The 23,810-nt window shown below is 52.7% G+C and overlaps 1 protein-coding gene across 1 annotated transcript; it reads left to right on the top strand.

The window, feature by feature from the left end:
- The first annotated feature begins 268 nt into the window (after positions 1 to 268).
- On the top strand, positions 269 to 22,267 carry tex261 (testis expressed 261). The gene is made up of 6 exons (XM_078224666.1): positions 269 to 472; positions 10,070 to 10,149; positions 15,968 to 16,121; positions 16,862 to 16,929; positions 20,900 to 21,002; positions 21,749 to 22,267. The coding sequence occupies exons 1-6, from the start codon at positions 403 to 405 to the stop codon at positions 21,862 to 21,864; spliced, it is 591 nt and encodes a 196-aa protein (XP_078080792.1). The 5' UTR covers positions 269 to 402; the 3' UTR covers positions 21,865 to 22,267.
- Positions 22,268 to 23,810: the final 1,543 nt, after the last annotated feature.

Here is a 23,810-nt window from a genome sequence, read left to right as displayed (position 1 = left end):
CCCAACCTCCTCCCCGCAGCTGATGGCGCTGTGCCTGGAGGACCCGCTCCTCCCCTCAGTGGGTGGCGCTGTGCCTGGAGGACCCGCTCCTCCCCTCAGTGGGTGGCGCTGTGTCTGCAGGACCCGCTCCTCCCCTCAGTAGGTGGCACTGTGTCTGGAGGACCCACTCCTCCACCCAGTGGGTGGCGCTGTATCGGGAGGACCCCGCTCCTCTCTCCCCCCCCGCCCGATGGCGCTGTTCCTGGAGGACCCCCAACCTCCTCCTCCCGGTGGGTGGCGCTCTCTGTGGCGGTGCCGGGCCGCGGGCTCTCCGCCCCCTCTCTGGCCGCCTCCCCGCTGTCCCCAGGCGGCTGCTGGTGTTTATTGCTGCCCAGTGGCAGGCCTCGGGCCCCGGGCAGCAGGATGTGGTTCCTCTACCTCCTCAGTTGGCTCTCGCTGCTGCTGCAGGTCGCCTTTGTCACGCTGGGAATCGGTGAGTGAGCGGCTGCGGGGGAGGCGGCCTCAGGGAGAGAGCCCGGGACCGGCGGCTGCATTCACCCGAGCGCGGGGCCTGGGCGCAGTCAGCAGCCCCCGGGCCGGGCGGGGCTGCTGGGCAGTGTGGGAGAGGCGGGGGAGGGGGTTGCCATGGCTCCGGGGGGAGGGGGTTGCCATGGCTCCGGGGGGGTTCCCCCCTCCCTATCGGGGTCACAGTGGGGGGAGGGGAACGGGCAACGTAGGCACAGAGCAGGCAACCAACCACAGGGCCCGATAGATGGGTTAGTGCGGGGCTCGACCAATCAGCGGGGGGCAGGAGCGGGGGGTAGGGGCGGGGGGCCAATCAGAGAGCTCGATAGGGCGGGAGAGGAGGCGCACCGGCGACTGAACTCTCCAATTGGCCGCTGTCCCCGTCCCTGAGGACCAATCAGATGGCCAAGTGGAGACTTGACCCAATCAGAGAGGAGCACAGTGAGGGGAGTGGAGCAGAGTTACTGAGAGAGCAGCACCCCAAGAACCCCCCAAACCCCCCCACACCGCAACCCCCCCACACCGCAACCCCCCCATACCCCCCCCCAAACCGCAACCCCCCCATACCCCCCCCCAAACCGCAACCCCCCCACACCGCAACCCCCCCATACCCCCCCCAAACCGCAACCCCCCCATACCCCACACCGCAACCCCCCCACACCGCAACCCCCCCACACCGCAACCCCCCCATACTGCACCCCCCATACCCCACACGGCACACCCCACACCGCAACCCCCCCATACCCCACACGGCACACCCCACACCGCAACCCCATACCCCACACCCAACCCCCCCACACTGCAACCCCCCCATACTGCACCCCCCCATACCCCCCACTGCACCCCCCCCATACCCCCCACTGCACCCCCCCCATACCCCCCACTGCACCCCCCCCATGCCCCCCACTGCACCCCCCCCATGCCCCCCACTGCACCCCCCCATGCCCCCCACTGCACCCCCCCATGCCCCCCACTGCACCCCCCCATGCCCCCCACTGCACCCCCCCATGCCCCCCACTGCACCCCCCCATGCCCCCCACTGCACCCCCCCCATGCCCCCCACTGCACCCCTCCCATACCCCCCACTGCACCCCTCCCATACCCCCCACTGCACCCCTCCCATACCCTCCACTGCACCCCCCATACCCTCCACTGCACCCCCCCATACCCCCCACTGCACCCCCCATAGCCCACACTGCACCCCCCCCATACCGCACCCCCCCATACCCCCCACTGCACGCCCCCCAAACCCCACACTGCACGCCCCCCAAACCCCCCACTGCACCCCCCCATAGCCCACACTGCACCCCCCCCAAACCCCCCACTGCACCCCCTCCAAACCCCCCACTGAACCCCCTCCAAACCCCCCACTGAACCCCCTCCAAACCCCCCACTGCACCCCCTCCAAACCCCCCACTGCACCCCCTCCAAACCCCCCACTGCACCCCCTCCAAACCCCCCACTGCACCCCCTCCAAACCCCCCACTGCACCCCCTCCAAACCCCCCACTGCACCCCCTCCAAACCCCCCACTGCACCCCCTCCAAACCCCCCACTGCACCCCCTCCAAACCCCCCACTGCACCCCCTCCAAACCCCCCACTGCACCCCCTCCAAACCCCCCACTGCACCCCCTCCAAACCCCCCACTGCACCCCCTCCAAACCCCCCACTGCACCCCCTCCAAACCCCCCACTGCTCCCCCTCCAAACCCCCCACTGCACCCCCTCCAAACCCCCCACTGCACCCCCCACTGCACCCCCTCCAAACCCCCCACTGCACCCCCCCCCACTGCACCCCCCAAACCCCCCACAGCACCCCCCCATAGCCCACACTGCACCCCCCCCAAACCCCCCACTGCACCCCCTCCAAACCCCCCACTGCACCCCCTCCAAACCCCCCACTGCACCCCCTCCAAACCCCCCACTGCACCCCCTCCAAACCCCCCACTGCACCCCCTCCAAACCCCCCACTGCACCCCCTCCAAACCCCCCACTGCACCCCCTCCAAACCCCCCACTGCACCACCTCCAAACCCCCCACTGCACCCCCTCCAAACCCCCCACTGCACCCCCTCCAAACCCCCCACTGCACCCCCCACTGCACCCCCTCCAAACCCCCCACTGCACCCCCCCCCCACTGCACCCCCCATACCCCACACTGCACCCCCCCAAACCGCAACCCCCCAGACCCCCAAACCGCAACCCCCCCCAGACCCCCACACTGCACCCCCCCAAACCCCCCACACTGCAACCACCCCATACCCCACTCGGCACCCCCCCACACTGCAACCCCCCCCCCCCCAGACCCCTACACCGCAACCCCCCCATACCCCACACTGCACCCCCCCCCACACCGCAACCCCCCCGTACCCCACACGGCACCCTCCCCCACACCGCAACCCCCCCATACCCCACACCGCAACCCCCCCCATACCCCACACCGCAACCCCCCCATACCCCACACCGCAACCCCCCCATACCCCACACCGCAAACTCCCCATACCCCACACTGCGCCCCCCCAAACCGCAACCCCCCCCCAGACCCCCAAACCGCAACCCCCCCCCAGACCCCCAAACCGCAACCCCCCCCCAGACCCCCAAACCGCAACCCCCCCCCCCCAGACCCCCAAACCGCAACCCCCCCCCCCAGACCCCCACACCGCAACCCCCCCATACCCACACTGCCCCCCCACACTAGGAGTTTATGAATGGGAGTGGAACAGCAGACTGTGCTGGCAGTGTGAGCAGTAGTTACTGAGAGCACCCCCCACAACCCCACACCCACACTGCATCCCCCCCCACACCCACACTGCATCCCCCCCCCACACCCACACTGCATCCCCCCCCCACACCCACACTGCATCCCCCCCCCACACCCACACTGCATCCCCCCCCCACACCCACACTGCATCCCCCCCCCACACCCACACTGCATCCCACACCCACACTGCATCCCCCCCCCACACCCACACTGCATCCCCCCCCCACACCCACACTGCATCCCCCCCCCACACCCACACTGCATCCCCCCCCCACACCCACACTGCATCCCCCCCCCACACCCACACTGCATCCCCCCCCCACACCCACACTGCATCCCCCCCCCCACACCCACACTGCATCCCCCCCCCCACACCCACACTGCATCCCCCCCCCCCACCCACACTGCATCCCCCCCCCACACCCACACTGCATCCCCCCCCCACACCCACACTGCATCCCCCCCCACACCCACACTGCATCCCCCCCCACACCCACACTGCATCCCCCCCCACACCCACACTGCATCCCCCCCCACACCCACACTGCATCCCCCCCCCCACACCCACACTGCATCCCCCCCCACACCCACACTGCATCCCCCCCCCACACCCACACTGCATCCCCCCCCCACACCCACACTGCATCCCCCCCCCACACCCACACTGCATCCCCCCCCCACACCCACACTGCATCCCCCCCCCACACCCACACTGCATCCCCCCCCCACACCCACACTGCATCCCCCCCCCACACCCACACTGCATCCCCCCCCCACACCCACACTGCATCCCCCCCCACACCCACACTGCATCCCCCCCCCACACCCACACTGCATCCCCCCCCCACACCCACACTGCATCCCCCCCCCCACACCCACACTGCATCCCCCCCCCACACCCACACTGCATCCCCCCCCCACACCCACACTGCATCCCCCCCCCACACCCACACTGCATCCCCCCCCCACACCCACACTGCATCCCCCCCCCCACACCCACACTGCATCCCCCCCCCCACACCCACACTGCATCCCCCCCCCCACACCCACACTGCATCCCCCCCCCACACCCACACTGCATCCCCCCCCCACACCCACACTGCATCCCCCCCCCACACCCACACTGCATCCCCCCCCCACACCCACACTGCATCCCCCCCCCCACACCCACACTGCATCCCCCCCCCACACCCACACTGCATCCCCCCCCCACACCCACACTGCATCCCCCCCCACACCCACACTGCATCCCCCCCCCACACCCACACTGCATCCCCCCCCCACACCCACACTGCATCCCCCCCCCACACCCACACTGCATCCCCCCCCACACCCACACTGCATCCCCCCCCCACACCCACACTGCATCCCCCCCCCACACCCACACTGCATCCCCCCCCCCACACCCACACTGCATCCCCCCCCCACACCCACACTGCATCCCCCCCCCACACCCACACTGCATCCCCCCCCCACACCCACACTGCATCCCCCCCCCACACCCACACTGCATCCCCCCCCCACACCCACACTGCATCCCCCCCCCACACCCACACTGCATCCCCCCCCCACACCCACACTGCATCCCCCCCCCACACCCACACTGCATCCCCCCCCCACACCCACACTGCATCCCCCCCCCACACCCACACTGCATCCCCCCCCCACACCCACACTGCATCCCCCCCCCACACCCACACTGCATCCCCCCCCCACACCCACACTGCATCCCCCCCCCACACCCACACTGCATCCCCCCCCCACACCCACACTGCATCCCCCCCCCACACCCACACTGCATCCCCCCCCACACCCACACTGCATCCCCCCCCCACACCCACACTGCATCCCCCCCCCACACTGCATCCCCCCCCCACACTGCATCCCCCCCCCACACCCACACTGCATCCCCCCCCCACACCCACACTGCATCCCCCCCCCACACCACACCCCCCCCCACACCGCACCCACACTGCACCCCCACACCAGGAGATTGTGAATGGGAGTGGAGCAGGAGCCTGTGGCAGCAGCTACTGAGAGAGCAGCACCCCCACACTGCACCAGGAGTTTGTGAATGGGAGTGGAGCAGGAGCCTGTGCTGGCAGTGTGACCAGCCGCTGCTGAGAGAGCACTGTGCACCCACACTGCACCACTGTGGTGTGACTGTGCGGTCACACCACACCTGCTTACAGTGCAACACGTTATCTGGTAGCACGAGCTTTCAGAGCACTTCCCTTCATCACGTGTTGGGTTCACCAACACGGAATATATAGACACAGACTCAATTACAAGATAATGGTTGGAATGCGAGTCTTTCCAGGTAATCAACTCTTTACAGGTACAGACGATGCGAGTGGAGAGAGGGTTAAGCACAGGTTAAAGAAGTGCGAATCGTCTCAAACCAGGACAGACGGGATCTTGTGTTCATGTCACACTATCTGTAACCCACACCATTTGGACTGGGTTTGCAAAATCCTACTAACTGTCCTGGCTTGAGACAATTCACACCTCTTTAACCTGCGATTATCCCTCTTTCCACTCACGTTACCTGTACCTGTAAAGGCTTGATTACCTGTTAAAACTCGCATTCCAACTATTATCTTGTAACTGAGTTTGTGTCTATTTCTGCCCTGTTTGTGAACCAAACTCTTCACTCACCTGATGAAGGGGCAGCGCTCCGAAAGCTCGTGATTCCAAATAAACCCGTTTAACTGGTGTTGTGAGACTTCTTACTACTTCCCACCCCAGTCCCACGCCGGCATCTCCACATCAGGTTTATTTGAAATCACGAGCTTTCGCAGCGCTGCTTCTTCCTCTGGTGAAGTGGAGGGAGGTGCGCAGGCGCAATGACCATAGCCCGACACCCACAGGTAGTCAAAAGTGTCAACAGATAAGTACAGACAGTGCAAGCTGGCTGAATAATAAGTCTTTTTTATTGTCTGGTTTATTATTGTCAAATGTATTAGTATACAGTGAAAAGTATTGTTTAAAAGCAAATTATCGCAGATGCTGGAATCTGAAACCAGCTTTGACAAAGGGTCATCTGGACTTGAAGCGTCAGCTCTTTTCTCTCCTGACAGATGCTGCCAGACCTACTGAGATTTTCCAGCATTTTCTTCTCAAAGTATTGTTTCTTGCGCGCTAGACAGACAAAGCATACCGTTCATAGAGAAGGAAAGGAGAGAGTGCAGAATGTAGTGTTACAGTCATAGCTAGGGTGTAGAGAAAGATCAACTTAATGAATGGTAAGTCCATTCAAAAGTCTGACAGCAGCAGGGAAGAAGCTGTTCTTGAGTCGGTTGGTGCGTGACCTCAGACTTTTGTATCTTTTTCCAGATGGAAGAAGGTGGCCGAGAGAATGTCCGGGGTGCGTGGGGTCCTTAATTATGCTGGGGCAGCGGGAAGTGTAGACAGAGTCAATGGATGGGAGGCTGGTTTGCGTGATGAACTGAGCTTCGTTCACAACCCTTTGTAGTTCCTTGCGGTCTTGGGCAGAGCAGGAGCCATACCGAGCTGTGGTACAACCAGGAGTGCGATCTGTAAAAGTTGGTCAGAGCAAGTACACAAGCAGTTAAGTAAGATCAGTATGTGTAAAGTGTTGACAGGCTGTATAACAAGTGAAGGGATGACCTAAGAACCGATAATTTAAGGCAGAGAGATCATTACAAATAATCAGAGTGAGATGGTGCTGAACACGGTGCAAACTAATTCAGGCACAGCGATCACCACACATAACCAAGCATGGTGTCAAAACATGGTGTGTACTCAGACCACCTTGTGCCCTGTGACCTCTCATCCTGTCCACCCCAGTCCAACACTGGCATTTCCACATCATGTGAACAGGAGTGAGTGAGAGGGAAGGATGGGTCTGTGAGCTTTTCCGCACACATGAGGACGGCCTAAACCGGGATGTTGGATTTATGTCACATTATCAGTAACCCCCACAGCTTGCCTCCTGGACTTGCAGGCTGTCCTGTCTGGAGACAATACACATCTCTTTAACCTGTGCTTAATGCTCCCTCCACCACTCACATTGTCTGTATCTTTAAGACTTGGTTGGCTGTAGGGATTCGCATTCTAATCGGTATTCTGTAAATTGATTTTGTGTCTCTGTGCCCTGTTTGAGAGCACATTTCCACTCCATCTGACGAAGGAGCAGCGCTCCGAAAGCTATTTGCTACCAAATAAACCTGTTGGACTTTAACCTGGTGTTGTTAAAACTCTTTCAGCTTTCTCACTGAACAGGAGTGAGTGAGGGAAGGACAGGCCCCTGCTCTTTAATGTTTAGTTTTTTTTTGTTGTCGGAGGAATGGAACGTAAAAGTAGCAAAGCTTTACTGCAGTAATACACGGCCTCAGAGACAGCACATCCAGAATAATGTGTATAATTTGCTGTCTGTGGTAATGGCTGGCAGGACAGGTTGGGAAAGTGGGTAATGAGATGTATGGTATCCCAAGCTTTATAAATAGGGCATCAAGTACAGAATGGTGGTGTTGTGGTGAACCTTTCTCAAACACTGGAGTATTGTCCCGTTCTGGATGCCTTTAGGAAGGATGTGAGGGCGTTAGTGCAGAATAGATTCACAAGAATGGCCCCAGGAATCAGGAACTTCAGTTCAGGAACCGAATTGAATAACTGGGTGGCACAGTGGTGAGCACTGCTCCCTCTCAGAACCAGGGACCCGGGGCAGCACGATGGCACAGTGGTTCGCACTGCTCCCTCTCAGAGCTAGGGACCCGGGGCGGCACGGTGACACAGTGGTTAGCACTGCTGCCTCACAATGCCTGGGACCCGGGTTGGATTCCCAGCTTGAGTCACTGTGCGGAGTCTGTATGTTCTCCCCGTGTCTGTGTGGGTTTCCTCCGGGTGCTCCGGTTTCCTCCCACAGTCGAAAGACGTGTTGGCCGTGCTAAATTCAGTGTACCCGAACAGGCGCCAGAGTGTGGCGACTGGGGGGATTTTCACAGTAACTTCATTGCAGTGTTAATGTAAGCCTACTTGTGACACTAATAAATAAACTTTAAGCTGAATTGGAGAAGCGGGGACTGTTTTCCTTGCTTTCGAAGGAGAATTGGATCTGAAAAGAAATAATAGTCGTGTTACAGTTTGAAGGGCTGTAGGGTGGGGCCAGCTGAATTACTTTTATAGAGAGCGGCATGGAGGGAATGGCCTCCCACTGTTCTGTAACCATTCCCATGATTCCCTTCTGAAGAACAGGAGAGTTCTCCCCAGTGTCCGAGTGATGTGCACAGTGGTTAAAGATGTGCGGGTTAGGTGGATTGGCCGTGCTAAAATTGCCTCTTAGTGTCCTGAGATGTGTAGGTTAGAGGGGTTAGTGGGTAAATATGTAGGGATATGGGGGTAGGGCCTGGGTGGGATTGTGGTCGGTGCAGACTCGATGGGCCGAATGGCCTCTTTCTGCATTGTAGGGTTTCTATGATTCTATGAATATCCATTGCTCAATTAACATAGTGGAAATAGTGGGTATTTTCACAGTAACTTCATTGCAGTGTTAATGTAAGCTTGTTTGTGACACTAATGAATAAACTTAAACTTCAAACATAGTGACGCTGCAGTTTATGGGAGTTTGCTGCTAGCCGATTGGTGACTGTGTTGCCTTCATTATCATGACTACTGCACTTGAAACGTACTAGATTGATCGTAAAGAGCTTCAGGGTGTCCTGTGTTAATGAAAGGCACTTTCAAATTACAGTCAGTGATTGGGACATGGATTGGGATTGATACAGGGCTATAGGGAGAGAGTGGGGCAGTGGGGTTGATACAGGTGTGGGGAAAGAGTGGGGTAGTGGGATTAGTTTGGGATTGATACAGGGCTATGGGGAGAGTGTGGGGCAGTGGGATTAGTTTGGGATTGATACACGGCTATGGGGAGAGAGTGGGGCAGTGGGATTAGTTTGGGATTGATGCAGGGCTATGGGGAGAGAGTGGGGCCGTGGGATTAGTTTGGGATTGATACACGGCTATGGGGAGAGAGTGGGGCAGTGAGGTTAGTTTGGGATTGATGCAGGGCTATGGGGAGAGAGTGGGATTGATACACGGTTATGGGGAGAGAGTGGGATTGATACACGGTTATGGGGAGAGAGTGGGATTGATACACGGTTATGGGGAGAGAGTGGGGCAGTGAGGTTAGTTTGGGATTGGTACAGGGCAATGAGAAATGAGCGGGGCAGTGAGGTTAGTTTGGGATTGATACAGGGCAATGAGGAATGAGCAGGGCAGTGAGGTTAGTTTGGGATTGATACAGGGCAATGAGGAATGAGTGGGGCAGTGAGGTTAGTTTGGGATTGATTCAGGGCTATGGGTGACTGCATCGTAACTGGAACAAGGTCCATTGACTCAGTCATTGGGATGATGAGCTGTTTTCTCTGACGAAGGCTGAGGAGTGTCTGTGGAATGATTGCTACTATATTCAAAAGTGAATTCAGGAGAAACTACTTGATCCAGAGGGTGAGAATGTGGAACCTGTTGGTATCGGGATGTTTGAGGGGGAAGATTTGGATACGTTTCAGTTAAAGTTAGATAAACACAAACGGGAGAAAGTCATGGGGAGATGAGCTGATTGGGTGAATGAGGAACAATGGGAGCATCGACATGTCTTGGGCTGAATGGCCTGTTTCTGTAAATTGTGAATTATTCATCAGTGAAATACTTCATTAAGAGTGTGGCTTTCAGTCTCACAGGCAGCGTTACCTGGTTGAACTTCTCTGCCCTGTCCTCCTTCCTTTCCCTGCTTTTACTGGGCTGGGTTACCAGAGTGTAATGTGTGTGCTTCTCTCTATCAACAGCTGCTGGCTTGTACTATTTGGCAGAATTAATCGAAGAATATACAGTTATTACCAGCCGCATCATCAAATACATGATATGGGTGAGTTTTTAATATGTTTATGGGATGTGGGTGTCACTGGCTACGCCACCATTTATTCCCCACCCCTTGTTGCCCTTGAGAAAGTGATGGTGAGCTGCCTCTTGAGCCGCTGCAGTCCATGTGGTGTAGGTAAAAACACTAATGCTATTGCGGAGGGAATTCCAGGATTTTGATTCAGCGACAGTGAAGGAACAGCGATCTATTTCCAAATCAGGATGATGAGTGGCTTATGAGAGACTGAGTAGACTGGGGCTATACTCATTGGAATTCAGAAGAATGAGGGGGGATCTTATAGAAACATAAGATTATGAAGGGAATGGATAAGATAGAAGCAGGGAAGTTGTTTCCACTGGTGGGTGAAACTAGAACTAGGGGGCATAGCCTCAAAATAAGGGGAAGCAGATTTAGGACTGAGTTGAGGAGGAAGTTCTTCACACAAAGGGTTGTGAATCTGTGGAATTCCCTGCCCAGTGAAGCAGTTGAGGCTACCTCATTGAATGTTTTTAAGGCATGGATAGATAAATTTTTGAACAGTAAAGGAATGAAGGGTTATGGTGAGCAGGCGGGTGAGTGGAGCTGAGTCCACGAAAAGATCAGCCATGATCTTATTGAATGGCGGAGCAGGCCCGAGGGGCCAGATGGCCTACTCCTGCTCCTAGTTATGAGTGGCTTGGAGAGGAACCTCTAGGTGGTGGTGTTCTCGGGTATCTGCTGCCCTTGTCCTTCTGAATGAAAGTGGTTGTGGGTTTGGAAGGTACTGTCCAAGGGGCCTTGGTGAGTTGCTGCAGTGCATTTTGTAGATGGTGTGCACACGGCTGCTATTTTACGTCCGGGATTGAGTATTTCCCTCCTGGGAGGGAAATTTGATACGGCTCTTCAGGGGGGTTTAAACTAATTTGTCAGGGGAGTGGGAAAAGGAGTTGTAGTCCAGAAGTCAGTGTTGAGGGTGGTGAGGTATTGGGGAAGGTATCAGGGTCAAGGGTGGGTACCGGTAGACAGGAAGGTGGGTTGAAGTGTGTCTACTTCAATGCAAGGAGCATCCGGAACAAGGTAGATGAACTTGGGGCGTGGATTGGTACTTGGGTCTACGATGTTATGGCCATTATGGAGACGTGGGTAGAACAAGGACAGGAATGGTTGTTGGACGTTCCGGGGTATAGATGTTTCACTAAGTGTAGGGAAGCTGGTAAAAGAGGTGGAGGAGTGGCATTGTTAATCAAGGATAGTTTAACAGCTGCGGAAAGGCACTTCGAGGGGGATCTGCACACTGAGGTAATATGGGCTGAGGTTAGAAATAGGAAAGGAGCGGTCACGTTGTTAGGAGTTTACTATAGGCCCCCAAATAGTAATAGAGATATGGAGGAAGAAATTGCTAAGCAGATTATGGATATGTGTGGGGGTCACAGGGTAGTTGTCATGGGGGACTTTAACTTTCCAAATATTGATTGGAACCTTTGTAGGTCAAATAGTTCGGATGGGGCAGTTTTTGTGCAGTGTGTGCAGGAGGGTTTCCTGACACAATATGTGGATAGGCCGACAAGAGGTGAGGACACATTGGATTTGGTACTGGGAAATGAACCGGGCCAAGTGTTAGATTTGGTTGTGGGACAGCACTTTGGAGATAGTGACCACAATTCGGTGTCTTTTGTTATTGCAATGGAGAGGGATAGGGCCGTACGGCAGGGCAAGGTTTACAATTGGGGGAGGGGTAATTATGATGCAATTAGGCAAGAATTAGGGGGCATAAGTTGGGAACAGAAACTGTCAGGGAAAGGCACTAATAAAAAGTGGAACTTTTTCAAGGAACAAATACTGGGTGTCCTTGATAGATATGTCCCTGTCAGGCAGGGAGGAAATGGCCGAGTGAGGGAGCCATGGTTCACGAAAAAGGTGGAATGTCTTGTGAAAAGGAAGAGGGAAGCTTATGTAGGGATGAGGAAACAAGGTTCAGATGGCTCGATTGAGGGTTACAAGTTAGCAAGGAATGAACTGAAAAAGGGGCTTAGGAGAGCTAGGAGGGGACATGAGAAGTCCTTGGCGGGTCGGATCAAGGAAAACCCCAAGGCTTTTTACTCTTATATGAGGAATAAAAGAATGACCAGGGTGAGGTTAGGGCCGGTCAAGGACAGTAGTGGGAACTTGTGTATGGAGTCAGTAGAGATAGGCGAGGTGATGAATGAATACTTTTCTTCAGTGTTCACCAAGGAGAGGGGCCATGTTTTTGAGGAAGAGAAGGTGTTACAGGCTAATAGGCTGGAGGAAATAGATGTTCGGAGGGAGGATGTCCTGACAGTTTTGAATAAACTGAAGGTCGATAAGTCCCCTGGGCCTGATGAAATGTATCCTAGGATTCTTTGGGAGGCAAGGGATGAGATTGCAGAGCCTTTGGCTTTGATCTTTGGGTCCTCACTGTCCACGGGGATGGTGCCAGAGGACTGGAGAATGGCGAATGTTGTTCCTCTGTTTAAGAAAGAGAATAGAAATGACCCTGGTAATTATAGACCGGTTAGTCTTACTTCGATGGTTGGTAAATTGATGGAAAAGGTCCTTAGGGATGGGATTTACGACCATCTAGAAAGATGCGGATTAATCCGGGATAGTCAGCACGGATTCGTGAAGGGCAAGTTGTGCCTCACAAATTTGATAGAATTTTTTGAGGAGGTAACTAAGTGTGTTGATGAAGGTAGGGCAGTTGATGTCATATACATGGATTTTAGTAAGGCGTTTGATAAGGTCCCCCATGGTCGGCTTATGATGAAAGTGAGGAGGTGTGGGACAGAGGGAAAGTTGGCCGATTGGATAGGTAACTGGCTGTCTGATCGAAGACAGAGGGTGGTGGTGGATGGAAAATTTTCGGACTGGAGGCAGGTTGCTAGCGGAGTGCCACAGGGATCAGTGCTTGGTCCTCTGCTCTTTGTGATTTTTATTAATGACTTAGAGGAGGGGGCTGAAGGGTGGATCAGTAAATTTGCTGATGACACCAAGATTGGTGGAGTAGTGGATGAGGTGGAGGGCTGTTGTAGGCTGCAAAGAGACATAGATAGGATGTAAAGCTGGGCTGAAAAATGGCAAATGGAGTTTAACCCTGATAAATGTGAGGTGATTCATTTTGGTAGGACTAATTTAAATGTGGATTACAGGGTCAAAGGTAGGGTTCTGAAGACTGTGGAGGAACAGAGAGATCTTGGGGTCCATATCCACAGATCTCTAAAGGTTGCCACTCAAGTGGTTAGAGCTGTGAAGAAGGCCTATAGTGTGTTAGCTTTTATTAACAGGGGGTTGGAGTTTAAGAGCCGTGGGGTTATGCTGCAACTGTACAGGACCTTGGTGAGACCACATTTGGAATAGTGTGTGCAGTTCTGGTCACCTCACTATAAGATGGATGTGGAAGCGCTGGAAAGAGTGCAGAGGAGATTTACCAGGATGCTGCCTGGTTTGGAGGGTAGGTCTTATGAGGAAAGGTTGAGGGAGCTAGGGCTGTTCTCTCTGGAGCGGAGGAGGCTGAGGGGAGACTTAATAGAGGTTTATAAAATGATCAAGGGGATAGATAGAGTGAACGTTCAAAGACTATTTCCTCGGGTGGATGGAGCTATTACAAGGGGGCATAACTATAGGGTTCGTGGTGGGAGATATAGGAAGGATATCAGAGGTAGGTTCTTTACGCAGAGAGTGGTTGGGGTGTGGAATGGACTGCCTGCAGTGATAGTGGAGTCAGACACTTTAGGAACATTTAAGCGGTTATTGGATAGGCACATGGAGCACACCAGGATGGTAGGGAGTGGGATAGCTTGATCTTGGTTTCAGATAAAGCTCGGCACAACATCGTGGGCCGAAGGGCCTGTTCTGTGCTGTACTGTTCTATGTATTTGTAGATATGATGCCAATCAAGCGGGGCTGCTTTGCCCTGGATGGTGTCAAGCTCCTTGTGTTGTTGGAGCTGCACCCATCCAGGCAAGTGGGGAGTATTCCATCACACTCCTGGTGGTGGAACAGACTTTGGGGAGTTAGGAGGTGAGTTGTCACCACAGGATTCCCAACCTTTGACCTTCTCTTGTAGCTACAGTATTTATATGGCTACTCCAAACAAAGAACAAAGAACAATACAGCACAGGAACAGGCCCTTCGGCCCTCCAAGCCCGCGCCGCTCCCCGGTCCAGGATTGAATCCTGAATCCAGGATCCCCGCCCAATTTTCCAGCCTATCTACATACCAATATCCTATCCACCGAGCTGTCCCTCACAGCTACGATGCTTTGTTCATCACAACCTATTAACTCACCCCCACCCCCCCATTCCAGACCATGTGATCTCCAGGGAGAGGCGAAAACCCAGAGTGAAAACCCCAGGGCCAATATGGGGAAAAAAAAATCTGGGAAATTCCTCTCCGACCCCCTGAGGCGATCAAAACGAGTCCAGGAGATCACAATGGCCCTGATCGGAAAATGCTTCCCAACCCTAGTCATTTCCACTTCCACGAACACCATCTGAATTCCCTGCCCCCGAGACAGGTTCCCAACTATCCGCAGTCTCGCTCTGTACTGGCACCAGCAAGATGATCATAGAATGAAGCCTTGAAACGAGAAACAAGGAACAATTAGCCCGCGCCACTCCCTGGTCCAAACTAGACCACTCTTTTGTATCCCTCCATTCCCACTCCTTTCATATAGCTGTCTAGATAAGTCTTAAACGTTCCCAGTGTGTCCGCCTCCACCACCTTGCCCGGCAACACATTCCAGGCCCCCATGACCCTCTGTGTAAAATATGTCCTTCTGATATCTGTGTTAAACCTCCCCCCCTTCACCTTGAACCTATGACCCCTCGTGAACGTCACCACCGACCCGGGGAAAAGCTTCCCACCATTCACCCTATCTATGCCTTTCATAATTTTATACACCTCTATTAAGTCTCTCCTCATCCTCCGTCTTTCCAAGGAGAACAACCCCAGTTTCCCCAATCTCTCCTCATAACCAAGCCCCTCCATACCAGGCAACATCCTGGTAAACCTCCTCTGTACTCTCTCCAAAGCCTCACGTCCTTCTGGTAGTGTGGCGACCAGAATTGGACGCAGTATTCCAAATGCGGCCGAACCAACGTTCTATACATCTGCAACATCAGACCCCAACTCTTATACTCTATGCCCCGTCCTATAAAGGCAAGCATGCCATATGCCTTCTTCACCACCTTCTCCACCTGTGACGTCACCTTCAAAGATCTGTGGACTTGCACACCCAGGTCCCTCTGAACACATCCAGTTCAGTTTCTGGTCAATGGAAACTCCCAGGATGTTGTTGATGGATTCAGCAGTGTTAATGTCAATGAATGTCAAGGGGTGATGGTTAGATTCTCTCCTGTTGGAGATGGTCACTGCCTGGCACTTGTATAGCGCGAGTGTTATTTGCCACTCGTCAGCCCAGCCCTGGATATTGTCCAGGTCTTGCTGCATTTGGACAGGTGAATAGTTCTGAGCATTGTGCAATCATGAGTGAACCCCCCCGCCCCCCCCCCTGCCATGCCATAGGCACACAAACATCAGGGGCCATCAATATAAGAGAGTTGCTAATAAACCCAATCAGGAATCCAGGAGAAACTTTACTCAGAGAGCGGGGGAATGTGCAAACTCTCAATCACAGCTGAGGTGAATGGCAGGTGTGAGGGGGGAAGGAATAGGGGGATTTGTTGATGGGGTGAGAGGAGTTTGTGTGGAATATGAAGACAAAGATCTGGAAAGGTTTGTTTGTTGTGATTGTGATTATTTCCTCACTAGAGGCCCGATATAAATGAACTTTGCTGTTTATCTTCAATTCTCTTCCTTCACTCAGTTCTCCACCGGAGTGCTGGTTGGTCTCTACCTCTTTGAGAATTTTCCTGCATTAATGATTGGAGTCGGGCTCTTCACAAACCTCGTCTACTTTGGCCTATTGCAGACGTTCCCATACATCTTGCTGACGTCACCCAATTTTATACTGTCCTGTGGTAAGTACCCTTCCCATTGCTCACTGACTCAATTCACTCCTCTAATGGTGACTGTGTTTGGGCTGTGGATACCCTCTAAATGCCCCCATGCCGCCTCCGTCATTCAGTCTACCTCTCCCCTTATGTCGTTCCCCGAGTTTAACTCTCCCTCACACCCACCCTCCCCCTCCTCCTCCCTTCCTTCCTTCCCCGGTCTGTCTCCCCCATTTTCACCGAATCCCTCAAGCGGTCTGCCCTCTCCTCTCAGCCATGTCCCCTTCCATAGTCTCCCCAACCTGCCCACTGATCCGCTCCCCTCTTCTCCCACCTCCCTCCCCGCCCCCACTCCCCCCCTCGCCAAATTGCTCGACCTGTCCCTCTCCTGTCACCCCCTCATTGTGTGATCTGTCCTTCCCCTTACACTCCTCGGGTTGCCCCTCTTCCCTTGCCCTCTATATTCCCCTCCCCTTTATATTCCCCTCCCCTTGTCCCTGGGTTTGCCCTCCCCCTCACCTCTGTGTCCCTCCCTGCTCTTCCCTCTTCAGCCTCAGTCTCTCCCCCCCCCCCCCCCCCCCCCCCCGCCCCCACCCCCTCTCGTTGTTCCATTCTAGTAACGGATGGCAATGGATCCTCCCCATGATTACCATACCTCAGGTTTGTGGTGTTTAGCTGTTGGCTTGTGTGTGTGTGTGTATAGGATTTAATGTACTGAATGTGGTCTGTGTATGGAGGCTGATGGGGGTTTTGCTTGCTTTCCACAGTGCTGGTGGTCTGTAACCATTACCTGGCATTTCAACACTTTGCTGAGGAATACTATCCCTTTGCGGAGGTAAGGGGAGCTCTCACTGCACTCTGATCAGATAAAGTCATCATGGTTTTATGGCAGGGAAATTATGTTTGACAAATGTTTTTGAGGATGTAATGAGTAAGCTACATAAAAGGGGAGGGGGGGGGCAGTAGATATACTTGGATTTCCAAAAGCCAATCGATAAGATATCACACAAGACAAGGTCTCGTGGAGTTGGGGGGTAACGTATTAGCATGGATTGGGGATTGGTTCACAGTCAGGAAGTCACATGAAGGCATAATTGGGGCGTTTTCTAGTTGTTTTGATTGGATTTATTATTGTCACATGTATTAACATGCAGTGAAATGTATTGTTTCTTGTGCGCTTTGCAAAGCATACCGTTCATAGAGAAGGAAAGGAGAGAGTGCAGAATGTAGTGTTACAGTCATAGCTAGGGTGTAGAGAAAGATCAAGTTAATGCGAGGTAAGTCCATTCAAAAGTCTGACAGCAGCAGGGAAGAAGCTGTTCTTGAGTCGGTCGGTACGTGACCTCAGACTTTTGTATCTTTTTCCCGAAGGAAGAAGGTGGAAGAGGGAATGTCCGGGGTGTGTGGGGTCCTTGATTATGCTGGCTGCTTTGCCGAGGCAGCGGGAAGTGTAGACAGAGTCAATGGATGGGAGGCTGGTTTGAGTGATGGACTGGGCTTCATTCACGACCTTTTGTAGTTCCTTGCAGTCTTGGGCAGAGCAGGAGCCCATACCAAGCTGTGATACAACCAGAAAGAATGCTTTCTATGGTGCATCTGTAAAAGTTGGTGAGAGTCGTAACTGACATGCCAAATTTCCTTAGTCTTCTGAGAAAGTAGAGGCATTGATACTATCGTGTCAGCATGGAGGGGACCAGGACAGGTTGTTGCTGACAGGTGGTGACTAGTGAAGTGTCATAGGGATCAGTGCTGGGGCCTCAGCTATTTATAATCTATTAACTAATTAGTCAAAGACGTCATAAGTAATTTATCTCGCATTTGCTGATAAGACCATAAGACATAGGAGCAAAATTAGGCCATTCGATCCATTGAGTCTACTCCGCTACTCAATCATGGCTGATATGATTCTCATCCCCATTCCCCCACCTTTTTCCGTAACCCCTGATCCCCTTATTGAACCTATCTACCTCTGTCTTAAAGACACTCAATGACCTGGTCTTCACAGCCCTCTGTGGCAATGGTTCACCATCCTCTGGCTGAAGAAATTCCTCCTCATCTCAGTTTTAAAGGAGTGTCCCTTCACTTTGAGGTTGTGCCCTTGAGTTCTAGTCTCTCCCACTAGTAGAAACATCCTCTCCACGTCCACTCTATCCAGGCCCCTCAGTATTCTGTAAGTTTCAATTAGATCCCCACCTCATCCTTCTAAACTCCATCGAGTATAGACCCAGACTCCTCAACCGCTCCTCATATGACAAATGCTTCATTCCTGGGATCATTCTTGTGAATCTCCTCTGGGCCCCCTCCAAGGCCAGCACATCCATCCTTGGGTATGGGGCCCAAAGCTGCTCTCAATACTCCAAATGGGGCCTGGTAATGGAAAGATAAGCTGTGAGGAGGACACACAGAACTGCAAAGAGATTTAGGCAGGTTTAATGAGTGGGCAGGCAGATGGATTATAATGTAAGGAAGTGTGAAATTATTCACTTTGATCATAATAGAAAAGCAGAATATTTTTAAAAAGATGTGAAATTTGTAAATGTTGATGTTTAGAGAGACTGAAGGAGTACAGAAAATTAGCATGTGGGAATAGCAAGCAATCAGGAAGGCTGTTGGCCTGTATTGCGGGGAGATTGGAGTACAGGAAGTCTTGCTTCAATTGTACAGGATTTTGGTCAGACCTGGAAAACAGTGTTTTGGTCAACCTATTAAAAAACATATACTTGCATGGAGGTAGTACCGTGATGGTTCACTGGATTAGTCCCTGGCCTGAAGAGGTTGTCCTATGTAAATTGTGGAGGTAAACTCATTGAAACATGTAAGATTCAGAAGGGACTCAACAGGGTAGACATTGAGAGGTAGATTCCGCTAGCTGCAGAATCTAGAACCTGGGGACAATCATTTAGGGATGTGAGGAGGAGAAATTACTTCAATCAAAAGGGTTGGGAATCTCCACCCCAGAGGATTGTGGATGTTCCATCATTGAATATATTTAAGGCTTGTTATAATCCAGAGTAGAAACTCCCAAGGTATTTTGTGAAGTCTGCCTAGACTATAAGTTTTGTACTTTGAATTTGGCTAGGATAAGCATGATATGTTTCACTTCCGGTACGATTTAAATGACCCATTAGGGAGCTTTTATCAAACAAAGTTTAATTAAGAATACAGTTAACACACAGAAAATTAGCAATAACTTTTATCAATTGCAAACAAGAAAACAACCATGATATTGTATAAACCTTAACAACTAAATGTACTGTCCCAATACAACAAACCTCCTTATAAACATACACCCAGGTTTAGGACAGAGAATACGGATGCTCAGCAATACCTGCTGTGAATTAGTCCTTTGGATAGAATTGAAACTCTGGTTTCTCCTTCTGGAAATCCCAGGTAGAGATAATACATTGCTAGCCTCCAGCTTTTAGCCAGCAATCTGGCCACCCTATTATAGAAAGGATATTAATAAACTGGAAAGAGTGCATAAGAGATTTACCAGCATGCCACCGGGACTTAATGGTTTGAGTTATAAGGAGAGGCTTGATAGACTGGGGCTTTTTTCTCTGGAGCGTAGGAGGCTGAGGGGTGATCTTATAGAGGTCTAAAAAATAATGAAGGGCACAGATCAGCTTGATAGTCAATGTCCTTTCCCAAAGGTAGGGGAGTCTAAAACTGGAGGGCACAGGTTTAAGGTGAGAGGGGAGAGCTACAAAAGGGTCCAGAGGGGCAGTTTTTCATACAGAGGGTGGTGAGTGTCTGGAACAAGCTGCCAGAGGTAGCAGTAGAGGCGGGTACAATTTTGTCTTTTAAAAAACGTTTAGACAGTTACATGGGTAAGATGGGTATCGAGGGATATGGGCCAAATGCGGGCAATTTGGACTAGCTTAGTGGTAAAAACTGGGCAGCATGGACAAGTTGGGCCGAAGGGCCTGTTTGCAAGCTGTAAATCTCTGACTCTCTTACTCCAAACCACCTCCAGCAAAGTTTTCATTCCAGGCAGGCAAGAAAAACTGCTTCCAGCAGAGCAGAATTTCTAACAGAAGGGAGAGACGCACCCTGCCTTCAGCCAGGAGTCCACACACCTTTGAACTAAACAGCCAGCAGCCAAAAACTGAAGGAAAAAAACTGTCCCCTCTGACCTGTCAATCACTCCCCCCCCCCCCCCCCCCCCCCCTACCCCCGAACAATTCAAAAGGTCATAAACTCCCAGAAAGTGCAATAGACCAAGAGCAAAAATAAACAAAACCCCATTTAAGCAGCAATAAAAGGACTTCTAATCAGGCAGCCAGAGTCACAGTGAAAATAACAGAGTTTGCTCATAAATTGCAGAGAGCATGATTTAAAAAAAAATACATTCCTTGAAGGCACGCTAGCGTCACAGGCTGGGATGGAGAGTCTTGGTTTCTCAGGGAATCGAGGAATAGGGGGAGCGGGCAGGGAGGTGGAGTTAAAATCCAAGATCAGAACGCCCATGATCATGTTGAATGGTAGAGCAGTCTGGCTGGGTGTTTGGTCGAGCCTGTCTCTTCTGTTCCAATGTGGGTGGAGTGTATTGTGACAGAGTGAATTCTGACGAACAAATCTTTCACCTCCAACAGAATGGAGGCCATTGAGTCAATTGGGGTGCGGGTAGGGGTGGTTGGCGCGGGGGGGGGGGGGGGGTGGAGTGGGGGGGGGGGGGGGGGGCAGTTTACCAGCGGGGTGGAGGAGGTCCTCTCTTGGTTATTGGGCCGCTCGTTTGGTTATTACTCACCCATTTAATTACCAAGTTAATCATTTATGATTCAGTTATCTCATTCTTCTGTCAGGTACTGGCTTACTTCACACTGTGCCTATGGGTAACCCCTTTCTCCTTCTTCGTATCTCTGTCTGCTGGTGAGAATGTCCTTCCATCCACTATTCAGCATGGAGGTGAGCATGAGCGATGCAGCTCATTAAACACTGCTGGCATGTTGATAATTTGTTGAATAAGGGGCAGCACGGTGGCACAATGGTTAGCACTGCTGCCTCACAGCGCCAGGGACTCGGGTTCGATTCCCGGCTTGGGTCACTGTGTGGAGTTTGCACATTCTCCCCGTGTTTGCGTGGGTTTCCTTCCACAGTCTAAAGATATGTGGGTTAAGTGGATTGGACATGCTAAATTGCCCCTTCGTGTCCAAAGATGTGCAGGTTAGATGGATTAACAGGGTAAATATGTGGGGATATGGGAATAGGTTCTGGTTGGGATGTTCTGTCAGAGAGTTGATGCAGACTCGATGGGCCGGATGGCCTCTTTGTGCACTGTGGGGATTCTATGATTCAGTTTGAGTGGAATTAGCTTAGTGGGTTGGTTTGGGGGGCGCGGATTGGTTTGTGGGTTGGGGGGACGCGGGTTGGTTTGTGGGTTGGGGGCGCGGGCGGTTGGTTTGTGGGTTGGGGGGGTGGACGGGTTGGTTTGTGGGTTGGGGGGCACGGGTTGGTTTGTGGGTTGGGGGCACGGGCGGTTGGTTTGTGGGTGGGGGGCGGTTTGTGGGTTGGGGGGGGTGGGTTGGTGTGTGGGTAGGGGGGGCAGGCGGGTTGGTTTGTGGGCAGGAGGGGTGGGCGGGTGGTGGGTTGGGGGCGGGCAGATTGGTTTGTGTTTTGAGGGGTTGGCTTAAGGTTTCCTTAATTTTCCACAGATGATGTTGTGTCGAACTACTTCACGAAGGGTAAGCGGAGTAAGAGATCGGGAATTCTGGTGATCTTCACCTTCATCAAAGAGGCAATCTTGCCCAGTCGACAGAAGATATACTGACAGCGGCGCCGTGTGTACATTTACAAGCACTATCAGAACGGATGGACAGGGGAGGAGGGTGGAGCAGAGAGACCAAGAGACTTATTAACCTGGAGAATGATGAGCTCCTGCCTGGACTTTAATTTGGAATTACTTTTTGATTTTTTGTTCTATAAATGGACCCTCCTCCCTGCAGGAATATCGTTGAAGATGATTTTAAACACATTATTTTTGCACAGATTTTGGAATTTAGAAGAACTTCAAACAACAACAAAAAACAAATCTTGTTCCATTTGGAGAGGAGTTGATGGAAACTCCCCGTGCGATGTATTCAGTGTAAACATTGGCATTTTATAATGGAGTTGGGTGATTACTGTATATGGTCATTGATGCTTCCAGTAAATCTCGTTCAGTTTAACGCAAATTCACCTCCGTTCTACTGAAAGACACTGTCTCCCCCTTCCATCCCCTTGGCTCCTTTGAAAGATATCCCTCTGCACCTGTTTCCTGTGAATTCATTTTCCAATCGATAGATCTTGCTTTTTGTTGTATGAGACAGACTCTCCAAAGAAGCCTTATTAACATCAGTAGCGATACAGTCAGTAACACGGGGTGCTGGGGGAGAGGGATTACTGAGTGACAGTGTGAGGGAGCTGGATTAACATCAGTAGAGATACAGTCACTAACACAGGGTGCTGGGGGAGAGGGGTTACTGAGTGACAGTGTGAGGGAGCTGGATTAACATCAGTAGAGATACAGTCAGTAACACAGGGTGCTGGGGGAGAGGGAGCTGGATTAACATCAGTACAGATACAGTCAGTAACACAGGGTGCTGGGGGAGAGGGGTTACTGAGTGACAGTGTGAGGGGGCTGGATTAACATCAGTAGTGATACAGTCAGAAACACAGGGTGCTGGGGGAGAGGGGATACTGAGTGACAGTGTGAGGGAGCTGGATTAACATCAGTAGTGATACAGTCAGAAACACAGGGTGCTGGGGGAGAGGGGATACTGAGTGACAGTGTGAGGGAGCTGGATTAACATCAGTAGTGATACAGTCAGTAACACAGGGTGCTGGGGGAGAGGGGATACTGAGTGACAGTGTGAGGGAGCTTGATTAACATCAATAGAGATACAGTCAGTAACACAGGGTGCTGGGGGAGAGGGGTTACTGTGTGGCAGTGTGAGGGGGCTGGATTAACATCAGTAGAGATACAGTCAGTAACACAGGGTGCTGGGGGGAGAGGGGTTACTGAGTGACAGTGTGAGGGGGCTTGATTAACATCAATAGAGATACAGTCAGTAACACAGGGTGCTGGGGGAGAGGGGTTACTGTGTGGCAGTGTGAGGGAGCTGGATTAACATTAATGGAGATTGGCATAAAGGTGTAGTTACTGAACAGAGCGATGATAGTTTGTCTTTTGTGATATTAGTGGAGGGATAAATATTGACCAGAAATCCAGGGATCCCCGCCCCCCCCCCGCTCCAGCCAATCTCCTTTGTAATAGGACCATGGGATCTTTACATCACCTGAGAACTGTTTGAGTTTAACGCCTTATCCTAAAGGTGCTTTCACTGGGTAGTTTCTTTGGTTTGAGAGATCACTCTGTGAGCCTCTCCTGCAGTGTGTTACATTCTCTCTCTGGTTTGCAGAGTGCCTGGAACTCCATAACCCAGGGCACATTCATCCTTCCATCGATTGCTTGAGTAATTTGTTTCACTCAGAGGGTGGTTGGGACCTGCACCTTTTGCCCTGCAAGGGTGGTCGAGGCAGAAAGCCTCATCACTTTGAATAAAATACTCGGATAAGCCACAGAACTGTGACCAAAGCGATGGGCAGTGGGATTAGGCAATGGCTTTTTGTTTGCAGATATAGACATGATGGTCTGAATGGTGCCTCTCCTGCCACACTGCTGTAAACTGTCCATTCCTATGAAGTGGGCTAAGGAGACTATTTAAGAGCCCAGAC

Source organism: Mustelus asterias, chromosome 1 (genome assembly GCF_964213995.1).
Source record: "Mustelus asterias chromosome 1, sMusAst1.hap1.1, whole genome shotgun sequence".
Lineage (NCBI taxonomy): Eukaryota > Metazoa > Chordata > Chondrichthyes > Carcharhiniformes > Triakidae > Mustelus > Mustelus asterias.
This window is presented reverse-complemented; position numbering and strand designations above follow the sequence as displayed.